Source organism: Sus scrofa, chromosome 5, assembly GCF_000003025.6.
Source record: "Sus scrofa isolate TJ Tabasco breed Duroc chromosome 5, Sscrofa11.1, whole genome shotgun sequence".
NCBI classification, from domain to species: domain Eukaryota; kingdom Metazoa; phylum Chordata; class Mammalia; order Artiodactyla; family Suidae; genus Sus; species Sus scrofa.
The window spans coordinates 4,779,835-4,800,086 of record NC_010447.5 but is presented as its reverse complement, the minus strand read 5'-3'; the positions used below and the strand labels follow the sequence as shown (position 1 = coordinate 4,800,086).

Genomic DNA, 20,252 nt, shown 5'->3' with positions numbered 1-20,252 from the left:
CTGGAGGAACTACGCCCCGGAGGCTGGAGGTGGGGGCAGAAGCAGGAAGCGAATTCCGGCCACCGGGGGCCCCTGTGCAGGTTGGTGAGAAAGCCCTGCCGTGGGTGTGCTCGCAGCTCCAGGGAGCGGGCTGGGTCAGCAGCACCCAGCGGCCCATCAGGAAGATGAGCCGGGCCCTGAGACTCGGCGCACCTGCAACTTGAGCTGAGAGGCTGCAACCTCGGGACCAAGGGGTGCGGGGAGGGGGCCCTTGAGCTGGGGTCTGGAGGAGCCAGATGTGCAGAGATGGAAGGTGGGAGGGAGGCCGAGCCAGGGAAGGGGTATGGACAGGTCCCCTGGGGCTCACCCGGCCACCCCTGAACGGCCAGCACAACTTGCTTTAACTGCTTGGCAAAGACAAGGAGGCCCCAGCTGCTTCCCAAGGGGACCGGGGCAGGAGCCAGGACAACTGGTCTGAACCCTGGCACGCGTGGGTCGCCCGGCCATCACAGCCTCTCTGTGCCGCAGTGTCCTCACGGATGGCAGGTCATGGTGGCATCCCCGGGGCTGGGGGCTCCCAGGAGCATCTGTGAGCAGCAAAGCCTAGGGCCCCCTTGGAAGAGGGAGGGTGTAAGGCAGAGAGTGGAGGATAAAGGGTGCACTTCGGGCCTCCGTCACAGGCACAGTCTGGCTCTAGGGCCATGCCTGGGGCTCGCGGGTACAGGGACAGTCATCAGGAGGCCAGCACGTCTGAGTCACCAGGAAAACTGGCCCAAGCTGAGAAGGCACACCGAAGAGGGGGGCCACTCTCTTGGGTACTGGAATCTCGGGGTCTGAGAGAGGACCATGAACCCTGCCCCCAGCTGCAAGGCTCCACGTCTGATGGCCACCATTCAACAGCCAGGTGACTGTGTGGCCTTGGGCAGCGCATGGGAGAACAGCGGGGTTGGCATTCAGTGCATGTGGCCCCTAGACCCCAGCCTCGGCCTGGCTTTGGCCTTGCTGTCCCAGGGCCCTTCATGGCCACATCTCCCAGCAAAGGGGCAAGGACCTGAAGCTGCAGCCTGGTGTCCGCAGCCAGAGCAACAGGGCACGAGAGGGTATGTGCACACCTGCATGAGAGAGAGACAGAGACGGAGACAGAGGGAGACAGAGGGAGAGCGGGCACCTTACTAAGACCAGCTGCAGTTCATCTTGTGACCAGAGAGTGCGAGCCTGCCTGCTGGGATCAGGGGATCAGCTAGGGGACTGGTCAGATGCTGGGAGGTGGGCCCCGGCATCACGCTGCCTGGGTTAGAATCCAGCCCCCCCCCCCCAGCTGTGTTAGGTCCCTCTCCAGGCCTCAGTTTCCTCATCTGTACAATGGGATGACTAGGACACCGCCTGACTTTTGACTTGCCGGGGTCAGGACAGCATTCACTGCACATGAGGGCTTGTTGGCAGCCACCGTGAACCCCACAGCGCCCTCGAGAACCTTCCAGCTGAGCTCCCAGAGGCGACACGTGGGGCATAGCACATGTAGGCTTGTACCCAAGCAGCACCAAATGCCAGCTCCTCACGAGGGGCACGCCACAGGGCAGGGGACTCGAGGCACCCCCATTGGCACCCAGAACCCCAGCTGGGCCCGCGCCGACCCCAGGAGGAGACCACCTGCCCCCTCCCCCCTTCCGCCAAGCATCACGAAGGGTCTACCTGCAGAAATCAGCAACAAGAGGACTGCAAGCACGTTCAAGGGCTGCTGGCCACAACTGGTCATCATTTGGCTTGCATCGATCCGTCGAGAGCTGCCTGTTGAACGAGAGCCGGGAGAGGCCGGGTGTGGGCCGCCTCGTCTGCTGTGCAGACACCGGCTTTGCTGCCCACGGTGGGGAACAGGCGGGCGCAGGCAGGGAAGCGAGTTTGCCGGGAACAGGGGCCAGGCCACAGATGACGGAAATGCCACCATCCAATTTTCTTTCCGGAATGAATGACCTTCCCCCAGAAGTCAACTGTCACCTCCCTTTCTTTTCACGGCCAAATGAAACTTAATCAAAGGAGGACGGATGGTTTAGGGGGTGGACATAACCAGCGGGCTGCAGCCGGTGGGCAGGTGCCCGAGTGCGTGCTGTGATTGGAGGGGAGCTTGGGTACCTGTGGGGCTTGAGAGACCTAGGTCTCCCCGCCGTGTGGCCAACGGTGACTTCCATTAACCCCCCACAAAGCACGCATCCAGCCGGCACCTTCCAAGTGTTAGGGACACAGCAATGAACCAATCAGACTCGAAATGGAACACAATGGAAGCTGTCTCTGCCCTGGCTTGCATTGCGGGGAGGGCGGCTGGTGGCACACAGCAGGTGAGTGGTTCAAGGGCGACGAGGTCCCCGGAGTTACACCCCAAAGACCGAGAGCAGAGGCTCAGATACTTGTCCACCCGTGTCCACAGCAGCATGATGCGCAACAGCGAAAGGTGGAGACGGCCGAGGCGCCCACGGGGTTGATGGCGAAGCCCAGGGCGGCTCGTGCGACAGTGAAACCTTACTCAGCCTTAAAAAGGAAGGAGATTCTGTCCCAGGTGACAACACAGAGGAGCCTTGAGGACACTATGCTCAGTGAAGTAAGCCAGGCACGAGAAGACAAACACTGTGCGATCCCAGTCCTAGGAGGTCCCTAGAGCAGCCAAGCCCATAGAGACAGGAGGTAGGATCGTGAGAGCTGGGGGCTGGGGGTGGGGGAATGGGGCGGTGGGGGGTGGTGCTGAGTGTTTCCCGGGGACAGAGTTTCAGTTGGGAAAGATGACAAAGTTCTGGAGATGGGTGGTGGTGGCTAGAGGAAGTGTTGCAGAGGGAGGGAGCAGCACGTGCAAAGGCCCTGAGGTTGGTGCCCTGGGGAGCCCAGTGGAGGACGGGGGAGAGGCGGGTAGCAGCGGGCCACCCAAGGCAGGCCTTGACCCTCACTTTGCATCAGGCTGTGGAAGCCTGGGAGCAAACCTGAGGGACGGCTTACCTCCCTATCATCACCCCCTCCCCGCAGGGGGTTGGGACTGGAGACTGGGGAGAAGGGTTGGGGTCCAGGTGTCCTCTGCATGCTTTGCACGTCCTTCCTAGAGCCCCAGCTGGGTTGCAGCTGCATGTGGCTCGGGGGGAGTTTGCTGAGGACCCACTGTGTGCCAGGCACGGACCCAAGTTTGCTGAGCACCTACTATGCGCCAGGCTAGGGGCCAGATGGGGTCCCGCACACCACCCTCTCCCTGCACAGCACTCCTGATCAGGAAGAGCTTGGGTCCAAGGAGGCTCTGAATCCTGCTCAGGCTGGCAGAGCAGGAAGCCGCAGCGGGCAGGGGCAGCCCAGAGGCCAAGAGCTTCCCGAGGAGGCAGGCCAAACACAGGCGCTCCCGCCCAGGCCCTGCCCCTGCCCTGGGGCCTCGGTTTCTCACCTGCAGCACTGGCAGCAGGGAGGCACCAGGTGCCTGGTGCTGCTCTGAAGGTGGGTAAGCCAGAATCAGCCAAGGGGCTGGCAGGGCCGTGAGACGGAGCTCACCCAGCAGCAATGACGATGTCGGCTCCCCAGGAGGCCCCCTCCTACCTGCCACGAAGGCGCCTCTGCTGCCACCACAAGCAGTGCTGCCCCCAGGAGCAGCTCTGCCCCCACGGGCTGCGAGCTGCTTAATTGCTCTGAGCCTGGGCCTCCTCTTCGCCTCCCCCAGGGCCCTCCTGGGAGGATGAAGGAGATTAAAGCATTTGAAAGTGCTTAGGAAAGGATTTGGAACTGGGGAGACCGAAGGAGCAACACCGCGAGACCCGCGGTGGGGGATGGGGCGTGCCAGGTCCTCTGAGAGGAGCCCGCTGCAAGGTGGCCCCATTCCACAGGTGGGGAAGCCGAGGGCTCCCTGGGGGCTAAGACAGGTCTCCAGACTCTGGGCCCTTCTAGCCCCTGCAGGGCGGGGCTGCCCACTTTTGGAGCTGGGGCTCCAGTCTGAGAACTGGTGGCTTCACTGAGCAAATGCTGGGATGAAGGCGGGAATCCACGTCTGCCACGCACCCAGCCCTCCCTCCTGCTGCTCCCGCTCCCTACAAGGCACTGCAGATATGGGGGGATCCCCCCCCGTGAGTCCAAATCCTATACCACCTTAGAAGCTATGCTAACACCACCTCCTCCAGGAAGCCTGCCTTGATTGCCTTGACTGGAAGAAAGTTTGTCCCTCCACTGAGGCTCATCGTATCCCATCTCTTCTCTCGTGAATGCGTTAATGCATGTATTCTCTCACCATCTACCCGCTGACTCTCACTCCAGGCCAGGGCCCGGGCTGGGTTCTAGGGACTCAGGCTGTACGGGGTGAGGGCGCCCCCCAGCTCTCATGGGACTAGTCTTCACGCCCTCCTCTATCCAACCCTGAGAGTCCTAGGCCAGGGCTGCAGGGGATCGACATCTGGCTCCCCTCCAGAGCCCCGCAGACTGGGTGGGACTCCTAGCCTGGCCCGCACTGGCCTGGGGCCCTCGGGCCTACAGGGGGCGCTGAAGCCACAGCACGGGTGTATCTTGCCACGAGGATGCACATCTGTCCCGCTTGTCCCCTCCTCGTGGTCTGCTCAGCCCCCTCCGCCTGGCTGCGTCCCCCACCCCTCCCCCATCCAAGGCTGCCTGGGGATGAGTCACAGGTGACAGATACCTCGGCCCTGTCTGAGGGACAAAGGGTGGGGTGCGGGCGGCCCTAGGTCCCCAGGCCCTAGGGCAGCTCGGGTGCCAGCGCTGAAGGCTGAAGCCCGCGGTGGAAGGCAAGCCCCACGGTGCTTATGCTTATGTCACTGGAAGTCACATAAAAATTCCACGTCTAACGAGCCGAGACAGCAAAGCGAGAAGCCCTTGTCTCTATGCCTGGCCGAGGGGGGGTGGGGGAGAGCTGTTCTGGAAACGCCAGGGCCGCTGTCCCTGGGAGGTCTCCACGAGAGGGCCAGCCTCAGAGGTCACACCATCAACAACACGGATATTCCCGTCAGCCCCTGCGTGGGGTCTGCCAGGAGGGGACCTGGGCATGGCACACCGCCAGGTACCATCCCCTGGGATCCCCCCTGCGGATGACATTTTGGGGAGGCCCCTCCAGCAGAGGCGGGCGATGGGGCAAGGAGTGAGCACCCCTCCTCCTGTGCTACAGGGCCCGGCCCTGCTTCTGGCGCTGCCGCCGTGGGGCTGCTGTCCTGGGGCCAGCGGACACCAGCGGAGCTATTTGCAGGGGCTGGAAGCTGGCTTTTCACCATGTAATCTCAGATTAACCCCGACAGCCTGACAAGGGAGACCTCAGACTCCCGCCTGGTAAAGAAGGCCGTGGAGGCTCAGAGATGGCAAGTGCCTTGCCCGAGGTCACACAGCCATGCAGTGGCTCAGGCAGGAAGCAAGGCCAACCTCCAAACTTGCTCTCCCTCCTGGCACCATAGGAGACTTCAGGGTCTCCCAAACCCTCCCCCTCGCCCCGCCAGCCCATTTACCACAGACAGGCGCGATTCACTCTGTCTTTGAAAAATGGTCAACTGCCCACAGTGGTAGCTTGTGGCCAATGGCAAAAACCCCAATAACAGGGAGAACATTCTGGACGAGCAGGACTCCCCAGGCTGACTGCCTCCAGAATCACGAGTCAGGCACGCATTTCTGCGTCCACCCCTTGGGTCAGCCGGGGACTGCTGTTCCCAGATTTGAGGATTATTTTTAAACACCGAATTTGGCGAGGCCCGAGAGGAGAGGAAGGAGGGCATGTGAAGAGAAACAGAGCCGGGGAAGGAATTAAACCCCACCAGCAAAAACAGCAGATCCGTTTTCCAGTCGGCCAGGGGGAGGGGGAGGGGGGGAGAGGAGAGGCCCCCGGTGCCCTGCAGGGGGTCCCTCCAGGGACCCTCCACGCGCCCCCTCCCCAACGCCTGGGGATTCCTCACCTGCTCTGGGCTCCGGCTGGACCCCTCCCAGCCCACCACGACGCCATCCCCACCCCACTGGCTTCCCAAGAGCATCGTCTCCTGCCTGAACCAGGTCAAAGGTATCGAGGCCTGCAGGGGGGCCTCGGGTTGGGGCCACCCCGCCCGGCCCCACCTTTTGAACCACACCCCCATGGGACCTGGGACAAGTTTTCTCCCCCTTCAAACGGGGATAAAAATAGGATCTCATTCACAGAGTCCCGGTGATGACAAACAAAGTGCTGCATCAACGTGCTTGGAACGGGGCTGGTGTTCCAAAAGTGCCAGTGTAGAGGGTCCCCTGCCACGGGCGACCCCTGCCCCAGCCCCAGCCTCGCCCACCGATCCAGGTCCTAGCGGCCCGAGCCCGCTGCCTGAAGTACCCACTGGACCTTCGTAGGTATCTTGGCAGCTCCAGCTTCAAGTCCTTGCTCACTCCCGAGGCCCCAGGGGGGTCTGGCCCTTGCTGCTGACTCTTACTCTCTCTGCTCCTCAAATTCAGCCCTCCAGGATCCGCCTCTCCTCTGGGCCTTTGCACACGCTGTTCCTCATGCTTGGGACACCCTTCCCGTCTCGGGCAGGCGGGCAGCCTGGACCCAGCTTTTGAGGTTCAGATGGGGTGCAGAGGCTTTTCTCCCTCTGATTCCCTCCCTCCCCTGCACAGAAGCATGCTGCCTGCTTAGTGTGTGTCCCAACCTGAGAGCAAACTGGGGTTAGAGCAAACAGGTGGCAGAGAGGGGGAAGCATGGAGAATCCAGACCCCGGCCGAGGGGGCCTGGCCTCTTTAGACCTGGCCACCAGAGCCCTGAATCATCCGATATCAAGAACAAAGAAGGGAGAGTTCCCGTCGTGGGAATCCAGCGTTGCTGTGAGCTGTGGTGTAGGCCAGAAGCTATAACTCTGATTGGACCCCTAGCCTGGGAACCTCCAGGTGCCACGGGTGTGGCCCGGCGGGGGTGCAGCTCTATGGTCAGTCCTCTGGCAGTTGAGGACGGGCCCTGTCCCGGCCTCCTGATAGGGCACAGGAGTAGGCCCTCTGCTCTGGCTGGCCCTCCCCTGGGCATCTCCTTCCCCCATCAGATGGCCACATCAGACCTACCCCGAGGCCCGGCTCAAGTGCCCCCTGGTCCATGAAGCCGCCTCAGCTACTCACTCTCCCCACCCCCGCTGTCCAGGAAGCAGGCCCTCTTCTGGATGCCCAGCAGCCAGTAAGCGCCTCTACTGGGGGCCACGCCCAGTGTGGAGCGAGGGTGTGGTCCAGCCACAAAGAAGATGGACCAGGTCTGGCTGCCATGCAACAGTCAGGAAGCAACAGATTCCGCGATGAATTAGTAATTAAGCCTGGGCGTTCTAATCATCCGTAGGAGTACGAGTGCTACGAATTAGTCATTAAACATGGACAGAACCCTTCGGGGCCTCAGCAACAGTCCCGCGGGCAGCAGGTGCCCAAGAGAGGGCACTGCAACAAACCCTTGGGACAGCCACTGACCGCCACTGGACGTCTGCCCTGGGCTGGAGGCTGCTGAGCACTTGACTTCGATGAGGTCACTTACTTCCTGACACCTTCGGGCTGTACCCTGCCCGCCCCAGGGCATGGGTAGAGGGGCCGGGCAGACCCGGGATTCGAATCCCATGCTCCCGTGCCCTGTCTACATGGACAGATGAGCGAGTGTCTTCACAGCCCAGGCGGCACACGCGTGCACACCCACCCCCGTGTCTGCAGCAGCACACACATGCGCACACGTGCACACCCCGCCAGCCCGCGGCACGCGCAGACGCACGCGATATCCGCGGTGATGTTCACCCTGCAGCAAGACCTCGAGTCTCCAGGGCCTTTCCTTGGCAGCGGAGACCGAGTCTTAAGTTTGCGAACTTCTCTTTTTAGGCCAACACCCACTTAGATATTACGAGATCTTTGGTCTCAAAGTCCAGGAATAGACCCTCGTGTGAAGGCGGATCAAAGCGTGTCCTCCTGACCCCTGGCGCCTGCGGAGGGGGCAGAGGGCCAGCGGGCGGGAGGGAAGCAGAAGATGCTCCCTGCTGCGCTGGCCCGGCCAGGCAGCCGGAGCTGGGCTCCGGGCTGCACGGCCAGCTGTCACGGCCACCACGCAGGGCAGCCCGGCTGGAGCCCAGCCTGCATCGGGTCCATCCCCTTTCCTTTCCCGCAGCTTCTCAACCTCACATGGGCCCCTGAGGTCCATGCTGCCCCCCTTGTGATGGCCTGTACCCCTCTCCATGCAGACCTGCGAGCCAGAGCCTGACCCCCTCAGATGCCTCCGTGTCTCCCTCCTTGTGACAATCAGCACGTGGAGCCTCCCCGTGCTTTCCCGTCCCCGAAACCCACCCTCACCTCGCATCCCAGCGCGTCACCCCCTCGAAGGGCCTCCCACGGCACGGGGTGAAGCGCAGATTCCCGCCAGGGTGGCCCGCCCTGGAGTCACAGTGGCCATCTTTCAGCCCCTTCACCAGGGCCTGCACCCCATCTTGTGGCTTCACCTCAACCGGCAGATTCAGAATCCCCCAGAGCCTGTGTCTTTAAGAGGCCTCCCCAACCCCTGCCTGAAGTCAGGGACCCTGGTCTGTGTGCCCACAGCCCGTCTGCCACTCCTCTGAGCACGGATGGCACTTCAGAGCCACGTACTTGGCAGTGGCTTTCTCAGAGCTGCATTGGTCTGCTCCACTGGACTGGAAGCTGGACGTGCGCTGGGAGCCAGGACCAGAGGCACAATTTGCAGGGCCCAGGGCAAAATGAGAAATGCGGGAACCATTGCTCCAAAATCACGGAGCATTCCTAGACAGTGACATGGCAAACTCAGCGCGGGCCCTTGTGACGTGGGCCCCGTGTGACGGCAGGGACCACGCGCCATGAAGCCAGCCCGGCTGACCTCACTTGGTTTTGGCACATCTCGAAACAGTATCGGGCCTGGCACACAGTAGGCGCTTTATAAACACTTGACGGGCTGGTTGAATGAATGCTGGCAAGATCACCTCCCTTTTTCAGATAAATAAATAAATTGTAGCTCGGAGAGCCTAAGGGATTTGCTTAGAATGAGAGGGTGGCAGGGCTGGGATCTGAACGCAGGTCTGTCTGACCCCAAGCAGGGGCTCACAGTGCGTGTGGGGGTGACGGTGACGGCACAGGTTTTGGAGTCAGTCTCCGCCGGCTGGGAATTGAGTTCTGCTGCTAAGTTGCTGAGTATTCTAGGCAAGTCAGTTCATTGGCCTCAGCTCCCTCATCTGTAAAATGGGAACCATGAGTCCCGCCCCTTGCTGGGGTCCTGAAGAAAGATGGAAAGAACCAGATGTGCCAACAGGGCACCCGGCCGTCTAGCAAATGCTCCATAAATGGCTCTTCTCTGCTCTGCCCATTGGTATTTCCAAAGCAGGTGTTTAGGTACCTGGGAGGTTGCTGTGTGCCACCAGGCAAAGCAAAGCGTGTCAGAACACCATGCCTACGGCTGAATTTCTCCAGTTCTTCCTGTTTCGCTCTGGCCTTTAGTTAGCACTGATTTCCTTCTGCCCGGCCTGCTTGTTAATTGCTTCCCTGCCTGCTGGGCACGAGCTCCCTGATTTGGGGGGGGGCCTTCTGTGCCTCTGTGCTCCCCCCTCCAGGATGCTTTGCACACAGTAGGTGCTGAATACAGGTTTGCTGCCCAAAGAGCAGGAATTCTGTCCACACTCATGGACCTGGAGGCCAGGTTCACTTTACTGCAAAGAGCAGACCTTGCGATGGGAACAGCGGAGATGCAGGCAGAGGCCACAGTGTGGCTCCCCGGAGACGAGGGGTCAAGCTTTATGTCAACCCCAGGGGCAAGTGATCTTGGGCACCAGCCTCGGGGTGAATGCCGCTCACCTGAGCCAAGAAACCCCATGTCCAGGGTTCCAGTGGGGGAAGCCCCCTCAGTCCAGGGGAGCCCGGTGGGACGGCTCAGTCCTGGATGCACATCCTCTGCCCCCCACTTCCTCCACGTGAAACGGAGGGTCCCCTCGGGAGGGGTGAGGCCAGCTCTGCAAACCGCGGCGCGGGGCGTCATCGCGAAAGTGACCACGGGATGGCGTGCAGGTCACCTCCAACTCGGAAACCACTCCTGCCCCCCAAGCCCCTCCCTCAAGAGAACATTCTAGTTGATCCCCCAAAGGGACATTCCCACCCCCACCTCCACCAACCAGGCTCTGGGTTCAAGCTCTACACCTGGCGTATTTCTCTGCCCTCTGTGCGTGTCCCTTTCCTGAATGTCCGAGGTGGGCATGGCTGCTCTCCCATTTCACAGGTGAGGAAACGGAGGCCCAGGGAGGGGAGCGGTCTGCCTGAGGGCACGCAGCGGAGAGACGGGCTGGAAGTCCCAGGCCTGCTGAAGACCCAAGGGCTCTGTTCTCCCCGGGAGGGGCGGGGGGCTGCGCCAGGTCCCAGGGCACGAGGCTCCCTCGTTCAGGGGCGGGCTTAGCTGAGCGCTTGTGAGGCCCTCTGCCGCCATCTGTTCTCCTGAATTATTTGACTACACCATGGAGATAAAACCACCCCTGGAAATCCCAGCGGCATTTTTTCCCCACTGGAGCAACACAAAAATATCACATGAAGAATGAATCATTTAACGTGTCAGGGCAGGAAGAGGAAAGCAGGCCCACAGATGGTCAGAGGGCAGCCCTGGGTTTCTCCCCGACCCGCTAGGGCCCCATTCCAACAGACCCTCCTTCCCTGGGGAGAACAGAAGCCAAAGCCCAGCCTCAGTTTCCCATCTGAGTGGGGATAAAACGTCCACCTTGAAGGGGTGTTGGGGGGCCAGGAGGGGATGGAGGCATTCATTCGTCATTCATTCATCCCCACACCCAGCGACTCCGGGCATCTGAGCACAGAGGAGGGCTCTGACCTGCTCTGGGTTGGGGGTGCCCCCAAAGAACCCAGATCTGACATGACAGGCCAGCAGGTTCATCCAGGTGGGTCTGGGGAGGGGGGTGCCAGCCCTGAGCAGGGCGCCTGCAAAGGCCAGGAGGTGGGAGACAAAGCTCGGGGAGGGGCTGGTGCAGCGGAGCAGGGGTGGGGGGGGGTGAGGGGGGATGCAGCAGAGCAGCAGGCAGGGCCCGGCCCCCTCCTGGCTCATACCAAGCACTGAGAGGCTTCTGCGGGGCCACCCTGGAGGCAGGAGGACCTCCGAGAACAGGGAGGGCTGGGCCCTCTCAGGTGAGGAGGGGGCAGGAGCAGAGCCCAGGACCAGTAAAGCAAAGTGGGGGGAGGGCAAAGCCATCTGAGCACCTACTATGCACGCAGGTTCAGGCCTGAGCCTGACAGGTGGGCGGGGGTGCTGGTCCATACTCACACGGGCCAGCCATGACCCCGAGGGGGGCCCCGGGGTCTGTCCACCCTGTCCTCTGCCTGGCCGCCTGCCAGCCGGGTGCGCGCACAGGAAGAGGCCTTTGAAGGGGAGCTGGGTGGGAAGGGGAGCTGGGCAAGATCACCAAGGCACCAGGGCGGCTGAGTTTGGAAGTGAGCTTGAAGGGAGAATGGGAGCTTTGGAGGAGGGGGCGGGAGTTGGACCCTCGCCGCCTCCCCCACTCCCTCTGTTCTCCCTCCCATCCCGGCTTCCTCGCCGGTCCATAAAGCATGGAGCCTGTCCAAGCATTTGACTCTCTATTCAGCCACCCTCTGTGCTAGGCTCCTGACATGAAGACACCAAGGCACAGAGATGGTCTGTAACTTGCCCGAGGTCACACAGCCTGCAGACAGAGGAGCCGGTACGTGGGCAGGTGGTCCGCGGACAGCGTCTGAGGGCCCCACACGGGGTCCCAGCCTCTCTGTCCAGAGACTGCCCTTCCCCCCACCTCCCAGCCCAGGCTTCACGGGGGACCCTCATAGCCTTCTGGGACTGAGGGTCACTCTGCAGCCCTGCCTGGCTCCTCCCTCGGGCTGGGTGCTTGTCCAGGGCAGAGACCCTGGCTCGGGGCCGGGCTCAGCGAGGGTTTGCACCTGAAGAAATTCCTGTGTGTGCACAGCGTGGATCTGGGAATCCTTATCTGCCAGCTCTGGGAGGCAGGGACCAGTAACCTTGTCCCTTGCAGCCAGTCCCTGGCCTTCCTCACTCTACATCACGACCAACCCGAAACCCCAATAAAACGGGAGCGACTCGGTCAGGCCTCGTGTAGGCAAAGGAGCAGAGGGCTGCCGGTCAGCTGGTTCTTCTGGGGCAGGGAGGACGCTGGCAGCTGAAGAGAGCCACCGGTCAGCGGTGGGGGCCCAGCTCAGGCCCGGGTCCCGGGGCCACTGCCAGGGGACGGTCCTGGGGGCCAGGCTCAGGTCTCCCTGCCTTTGTGTCTGCACAACACCCATTAAGATCCCATTTTGCAGGTGAGCAAACTGAGGCTGTTCCCTGGGAGGTCTCACAGCTCGGAAGCAGCCAAGCGGGGTCACAGGGGCGTCTCTGGGCTAACGTGGCAGAGGATGACACCCCGCGGGTGTGAACCCCTTGAGGCCCTCAAGGTCCTTGGTCCCAGACACGACCCTCTGCCCCGGAAAGAAGGAAACTGAGGCACACAGAGCCCACGAGAGGGGTGCCTCCACCTTACTCCAAGGCAGGGCGACCATCCTGGCTGCCCCCTTCCACGCACCCCACACCTGCCAGCATCCCCGGCTGGCAGCAGAGGCCTCCCTGCCAGGGAGGGCTGTCCACTCCGGTTGCTGCTGGAAGCACATCACGTGGCCATCTGGACACAAAGGGCCTGCAGGTCCCCCGCCCCGGGCACCGCCCCAGGCCCCCACCATCACCACACTCAGGGCTTTTTCTTTTTTTTTTCTTTTTGTCTTTTCTAGGGCCACTGCAGCGGCATATGGAGGTTCCCAGGCTAGGGTCTAATCAGAGCTGTAGCCGCCGGCCTACGCCAGGGCCACAGCAACGCCGGATCCTTAACCCACTGAGCGAGGCCAGGGATCGAACCCGCAACTTCACGTTTCCTGGTCGGATTCTATAACCACTGCGCCATGACGGGAACTCCTCAGGGCTCTTCAAGTCTTGTCCCTCTGCCTCGCCCTTAGCTGCCACTTCTGTTGTGGCCAGAGCCTGGGGGCATTTAAAGCCAAGCCACAAAGGAAGCGGGCTCCTTCTGCCTCCCTCCCACTGCTGGAATCCTGTCTGTCCTGACCTGGGCCAGAGAGGAACCTCCCTTCTTGTCCACTGAAGTCGCAGGTGCTCAGCTTATAGCAGACAGAGCACCTCTTCCAGACTGGCCTGGGTACCTCTAATCTCATCACCATCCAGAGGGACAGTGGCAGCCCAGAGGGACCGGTGCTGTGACGGGGAGCCCAGGAGAAGTGCCTGACCCAGCCTGTGGGGTGGGGGTGGGGACATTTATTTAATCCTCATGTTTCTCCTCAACCTACGGAGGAGGAAACTGAGGCACAGAGAGGTTAAGCAACTTGTCCTGGGTCACCCAGCTAGTTCGTGGTGGAGCTGGGATCCAAGTCACACCGGGCGGTGGCGGGGGGGTGGGCGGTTCTGGCAGTGAACCCCTGAAGGACCAATGGGGGGGGTGTTCCTGGCAGAGGGCCCAGGGCACACACGTGACCATCTCTGAGGCAGGGGTTTGTTCGACACAGTGAATAGGGGACCTCCTGCCTCTGGTCTGAGGTTCAGCACAGCAGCAGGGACCTGGAAGGAAGGGTTCCGGCTTGGGGTCCAAACATCCTGCCACATCTCAGCTGTGTGACCCCAGGCAAGTGCCTTTACCTCTCTGAACTGAGCTGACATGCTGTTTCTAAGCTACCGTTCTGGCACCTCCTGTGCGCCAGATCCCGGATGCCCACATCCTGTGATGTCACTGAGTTTGCTGCTGGCCAGGACCCCAGGAAGGAGGAATTCCTTGATCCCGCTTTAGGGGAGGCTGCCATCCCAGACAGAGCAGCCGCCCTGCCTCCTGGGGTTGGGGGGGGAGCCCGGCCCCACAGCAAGCCCGGGAGCCCCGGAGAGGCTGATTTCCCAGTGCCCTCTCACACACGGTGGGTCCTCAGTGGCACTAACACGCTTCCCGGGCTCAGTGAAAGCCCCGCTGCCCTTCAGGCCCGAGGTATGAGAAGGTTCTCCGACGCACTGTTGATGAGAGACGACCCTGGGGGGCAGCCCCGCTGGACAGAGCAAGGTCGCACGGCAGGACATCCAAACAGCGAATGCCGCCAAACCCAAGCACGGTCACGCCAAACATCACGGGTGTTCCAGCGGCCCAGGGTCGAGGGAGACGCTGCATCCCCAGACCAACCTGGGCATGATCCACTTTGGGAAAAGCCACAAAGGTGCTGTGGAAGATGTACTTTTGAAGAATGCATATAGGTGTGACAAGGGCACGGGGCGCGGGGCCTGCGGGGGCAGGGCAGGGGGAGGGCACATGTGGCCGCTGGCTGGTGGGTTCAGGAATGTTCATGCCCGGTGCTGGGATTTTCCGCTCTCAGCCAGGATCTGTCTCCGGGCGGAGCCCCAGCCTCCCCCGGGGAGCCCCAGCCACGCCAGCCCTTCCAGTACGTGTGCTCATAAGCTCTGGGTGATTCACCATCCACATAAACTGGTCATGAAAGGTCCTCCTGTGTCAGCAGTGTGCCTGGCCAGGTGGACGCACACCGGGGCAGGTCGCCTGGCCTCGAGGAGGCTCAGCTTCCAGCCTCTAAGTGGGTTCCCGCCCCTCCCCCTCTCCCAGGTCACAGGAAGATGAGAGAATGAAAAGGTGTGCCAGGGCAGGGGGGTACCCCAGATCGTGCCCAGGGTGATGTCCAGTGATTTGGGGGTGGCAGCATGGATCTCTGCCCCGAGGGGGAGATGACACCAAACAGATGCTGGTAATGGAACACACCACCGACTGCAGATGTGGGGGGAGCAGACCCCCTGCCAGGTGCCAGGTGCTCTCAGCCGTGCCCTGGACACCCTGACCTCCTGTGATCACGTGCCCCGAGCCCGAGGGCGACGGCACGCCGACTTGCCGAGGCATCGCTGGCGCTAACGGCGGACCCGGGTGTGGAACCCAGATACCAACAGACCAAGCCAAGTAACCCAGCTGGGGCAGGGTGTCCCCTGGGACGTGTTCCTGGGGTGAGGTGCCTGGGTCAAGGGTGCAGCATGCACCAGAGGAAGAAGGAAAGAACCCGAGTTTATCAGCTCAGACCTTCGAGAAGCAAGGGACGCTCCGACCCTCGGTTTTCTCTCCTAAGCGGGGAGGTGTTCAGAGTAGGATGAGATGAACGGACCCTGTCAGGAGAGCCCTGGAGGGGCTGGGCCGGGGCTGCCTGGCTGCCGCCCACCCCCCACTCAGGAGCTGCTTAGAGATGGAGCTGCTTAGAGATGCGAGATCTTGGCCCCCTGGGATCTGTTGCATCAGAACCAGAGTGGGGGCGAGGAATTTGCATTGTACCAGCCTTCCAGGGGATTCTGACGCACGCGCAAGAATGAGCGCCCCTGGAGTTCCCTTCGTGGCGCAGTGGTTAACGAATCCGACTAGGAACCATGAGGTTGCGGGTTCGGTCCCTGCCCTTGCTCAGTGGGTTAAGGGTCCGGCGTTGCCGTGAGCTGTGGTGTAGGTTGCAGACGCGGCTCGGATCCCGAGTTGCTGTGGCTCTGGCGTAGGCCGGTGGCTACAGCTCCGATTTGACCCCTAGCCTGGGAACCTCCATATGCCGCGGGAGCGGCCCAAGAAATAGCAAAAAGACAAAAAAAAAAAAAAAAAAAAAAAAAAAAAAAAAAAAGAATGAGCGCCCCTGAGAGAGGTCAGGGATTGGAAAATGTTTCCAGGAAGGGCCAGACAGTCAACATCACGGGCTTCGTGGGCCCAGAGGTCTCGTGGCACTGATTCCACTCCGCCGTTACAGCAGGAAAGCAGCCCTCGACACTGCATATGGACTGCAAGGTGGAGGCTGTGTCCCAATAAAACTTTATTCACAAAACCAGGCAACCCAGTTTTCTAAGCCCTGAGATAGAGCTTTGGGACCCAAAGTACAGTCAGTCCGCAGCCTGTGTGGCGGCATCTCCTGGGAGCCCACAGGGCCTTGCCTGCTGCCGCCCAGGCCACGTGCTAACCTGTCCACGCTCAGGGAGCAGGGAGTAAGTGCTCCAAGCAGCTCGCAAGCCCTGCAGCTTCCTCTGGGCCTGAAAAGGGGGGCTGGGGCGGTGGGGGAGCCGGGAGAGGGGCTGCCGAGCCAGCCTAACAAACCATGGCACCAACGCGGCTAATTGGAAGCAGCTGCTGTTGCAACCAGAGACTTGTCAGCTGTGATTAAGCGAAGTTGCCTTTAGGCCAATCAACTTCAAAATTATGCAAATAGGGCCGCAGCAGAGACCACAGGGACAGCGAGGAGACGGCTCCCCCCCATCCCCGCCCCCAGCCTGGCACTCTTACCCCCCCACCCCCGATGGCTGGCCTGGAGGGCCCACAGCCACACGTCTCCCCTGGACCCGGCTCCGCTTCTGCAGGTTAACCAGCCCCCGGCCCACACTCTCTGTAATTGGCACCAAAGCCGCTGAGCGGAGCGGGAGGTGAACCAGGAGCTACCCAGAGCCAGGCCGGGCCCCCCCGACCCCTTCTTGATACGCAGTAGTTATGCCAATAGTCAGCCACCCTGGCCTTCAGTGGGCTGGGCCTCCCCGGTGGCAATAGCTGAAGAGGACACCCGCCAGCTCTTGCAGGCTCCGCCGTGACCAGTGACCTCCTGCTCACTTCCCCTCCTGGGGCGCCAGCACCCCACATCCGCACCTCGAACTCAGCTCTTCAGTCATCCTCACCCCTTCAGCTTTGCTGCCTCTCTCTGCGGCCCCCTCCCATGCCGATGTCCCAGGAAGCATGGGGGGTCAGCCCCTGCCTTGGCGTGAGTGGCAGTTGCTGGGAGAAGGGGAAGACCCCTCTCACGCCTGTCCCTGGTCTCAGAGGACGGCGGTGTCACACGTCTCAGGAGATGCGTGGGAAGCCCTGCTCTCTGCCCACCCGGAGGGGAGGCCCCCATGGCCAGGCCCTGCTGTCAGGTGTCTGGTTAGAGGCTGGGCCCTGAGCCATCTCACGGGCACCTTTCTCTTCCGGTCAGATCCCCCCTCTCCCCAGCCTGGGGGACGCCCGCCAGCCCATCCTCCCGTTTAATCCCACTTTTGTGCTGTCCTCCCCCAACTGGTGACCCACAGTGCTTCTGGAAACAAAAGAATCGCGAATAAACGCGTCTGCAGGCGGGCAAGAGTGGCCGAGTGGCCGGAGCCCTCAACGGTCCTGCATGTGGGGGGGCGACACCGCCCCCCTGACGTTGAAGGTGCTTTAGAGGAAGCAGGGAGCAACGGGCAGGGCGCAGGCCCCTGCTGGAGGGAAAGCTCCGCCCATAGGCTGACCCCGCCCCGCCCAGCAGGGGAGGGCCCTGCCTACCCTGGGGCAGAGCAGGTGCCAGGGGGCTGAGCCTTTATCACACCGGACCCTGGGGCCCATCATAGCAGACTTCCTCCTTCTCAAAAATGAGCACTGCTTATGATGCAGAGAAAATTGCTAAATTTTACATTCTCAGCTGACATCTAGGTAAACAGTATTATGGAGGTCTAATTAGTGGGCCGCTCTGGGGGATGCGGGCTCCAAAATTTCTGGGGAATAGAGAGGGAACATGAAAAAGCCTTTGTGAAAGAGCCCTGTCGACAGAAAACCGGCTCAGAACTCGGATGTGAGGACGCGACCTGGCAGGGAGGTGGGTGCTGGGCCCGGGCCGGGCAGAAGGCACCACAGTGGAGGACAGTGGGCAAGCAGGCCTGGGGGAGGGGACACCGTTGCCCTGAGACCCTGGACCCGCCACTTAGCCTCTCTGGGCCCCTCCCCATCAAGCGGGGTGCTAACCCCGGCCTCACGTGGATGGTCAGTAAACAGCGGTCAGCCTCTACCTGGCCGGGGGTCTGCTTGGAGCTGTCACGTATGTTCCTTTAGCTGAGTCACCCATGATGCTGAGCAGTGGTGGGGGAGGTGATGAGCCTCAGATGAGGCCATGAAGGCCCAGAGAGGGTGTTGTTTGCGGGGGGGCGGGGGGGGGTCCACACAGCTCATACACAGCTGACTTTGGACTAGCAGCCGGGTGGCTAGAATCTCAGCACAGAGCTCCTTCTACGAGGCCAAGCTGGCCTCGCCCGGCACCCTCCGCACCCCCACCCCCGGCGTGGCTAAGGGGAGGCATGAGGGCATGCTGGGCTCACAGGGCCCTCCGGGCTGTGGCATCACCCCCCTTCTCAGCAGGGGGACCTGCCTTGGTGCCCTGGATGGGAGCCCAGGGGCTCCAAGGCGCAGATGCAGAAACCAAGCAAGAGTGAAAGGGTATCTAATACCTGGCCTTCCACACCCCGGAAACGGGAGAAAGAGGCGATTCTTGAGCACTTACTGTGTGCCCGACCCCAGGATGGGCATTTGACAAATCTCACCGCCTTTATTTTTTTCCTTATTTTTGGCCAGGCCCACGGCACGTGGAAGTTCCCAGACCGGGGATCGAACCTGCATCCCAGCAGCAACCCAAGCCGCTGCAGTGGAATCTGTAACCCCACTGGGAACGCCAAATATCATCTCCTTTAATTAAAAAAAAAAAAAACCACACAAAAAAAACGCGGAGCGGGGGCGGGGGGTGGGGACTACTGCTCCAAGACTCAGAGGAGTTGTCACCTGCCCAAGGTCACACAGGTGCTGAGCTAACAGGATTTGGGCCCAAGCTGGTCCAGTTTCCAAGTCAAGGTTCTTTCTGGGTATTTGGGGAGGAAGCGGTTGGGGGGGGCTGCCACGCCCCCAAACCAAACCACTGGGAATCTCCCCCTCTCCCAAAGCCTGGGGGAAACAGAAGATGCTCTGGGCATCAGCTGGAGCCTGCCCCGTCTCCCACGCACAGGACTTCCTGGCAGATGATCCAGCCCCTGGGTGAACTCGGAACTCCATTTCCCACAACCCCCTCCCCTGGGGAAGCTGGTGGGGGGGGGGGAATCCTCACTCCTGCCTCCCTCGTCCCCGCCCCCGCCCCCCGGGTCTGGCCCCACACTGAATAAGCTTGGTTTACAACAATCAGCATTTGGCTCCGGTGGTGAAAGACCCCGCGCAGGACTTGTGTCGGGGGTAACAGAAAGCATCTCAGGCGTGGGACCCCTCCCCACCCCGCCCCGGGTCTCAGACCTGGCTCCTGGCTCCTGGCCCCCGGCACGGGTGTGGGAGAAATCCAGGTCTTGGGGTCACCGCTCTGGTTCCAATCCCAGCTCCACCGCAACAAACACGTGACCATGAGTAGGTCACTTCATTCCAAGCCTCTGTTCCATCCTGACTCCCTCCCTCCCTCCCTCCCACCCATCTTCAGGCAGGAAACATACAGGCACCTACTAGGTGCCAACTCTAGGCCCTGAGGATACAGGAGTGAAAGGCAGGCACACCTGGTCCTTGGCATGGAGGCGCCTTGGTCTGCAGGGCAGGGGGTGGGGGCCTCTCTGTGCCACCCCACCCACTGTCTGCAAAAGAGACTCCCCCCCGCCCCGCGGCCCATCTTATATGCCCTGGTCTGGGGCCCCTGCAGAATGTTGGCTCCTGGAGGCTGAAACCATGGGGCCGCCCCTCTGAGAGCCCTGGTTGCCCAGCTGGCACCAAGCGCTGAGGAGCAGGTGGCCAGGCGTGGGGGTACGAGTGGGCCGGGGCCGTGGCAGAGCGGGCAGCGAGGAGGGGAGAGGCCCTGGCCACGGCCTCGGACAGTCCACAAATAAACTCCAGCTCATCCCTCTTCCCAACTGAGAGAGAAAATAGCTTTCACACTATATTTTCTGATTTTTTTTTTCACTTCACTGCTGCTAAATCGATCCAGAACAGATTGTCCAATTGTTTGAATTTCAGGAGGAAAGTCTTCTAATCTTCCCCTGGTCCTGCCCAGAATTCTGCCAGGTCTCCTCCTGGAGACCCCACTTCTCAGCCAGGCCCCAGCTGGACCTACAGGTGACAGGCAGGGGCTCGCCCAGGAGCGGTGGATCTGCATATGCCCAGACACACCGGAAGAAAGGCTTTCCCAGAAAGGACCAAACTCGCCCAGCACTGCGGCAGCCTGGGAGCCTGGGTGGAACTGGAGGCTACGAGCTGCCTCCCTCTCCGGTCGGGAAAGTACTCTGGGTGCCGGATGAGCCACACAGCCCCGGTCACTGTGATGTACTGTCATTCTCCCTGCGGACCACAGTTGTAGGGCAAACAGGTGTCATCTGGGGCACCTATAGGATTGGCTGGTTGGGCCTGCCAGGGGGGCTGGGCTGGGGCACATCCTGACTCCAGGCCGTGGTGAATCGATTAGTAATGTCTGCCCCAGGCACAGCACTGGCTGCTGGTGGTCCTTAAGCCCCGTGCCTACCACCCTGAGCCTACAAAGTCCCA

At 61.5% G+C, this 20,252-nt stretch overlaps 1 protein-coding gene across 4 annotated transcripts in view; it reads right to left on the bottom strand.

Moving 5' to 3' along the window:
- The window catches only part of KIAA1644 (KIAA1644 ortholog), an 81,898-nt gene that overhangs the window by 49,247 nt on the left and 12,399 nt on the right, over positions 1-20,252 (bottom strand). For 3 of the 4 annotated variants that reach the window (XM_013997474.2, XM_005663743.3, XM_021091400.1), the window contains exon 2: positions 1,672-1,767. In XM_013997474.2, the coding sequence (XP_013852928.1) occupies positions 1,672-1,738 (67 nt within the window). In that variant the 5' untranslated portion in view covers positions 1,739-1,767. Of the gene's footprint in view, positions 1-1,671; positions 1,768-5,438; positions 5,743-20,252 lie in introns of those variants that run through there. The other variant, XM_021091401.1, reaches the window with a different exon arrangement.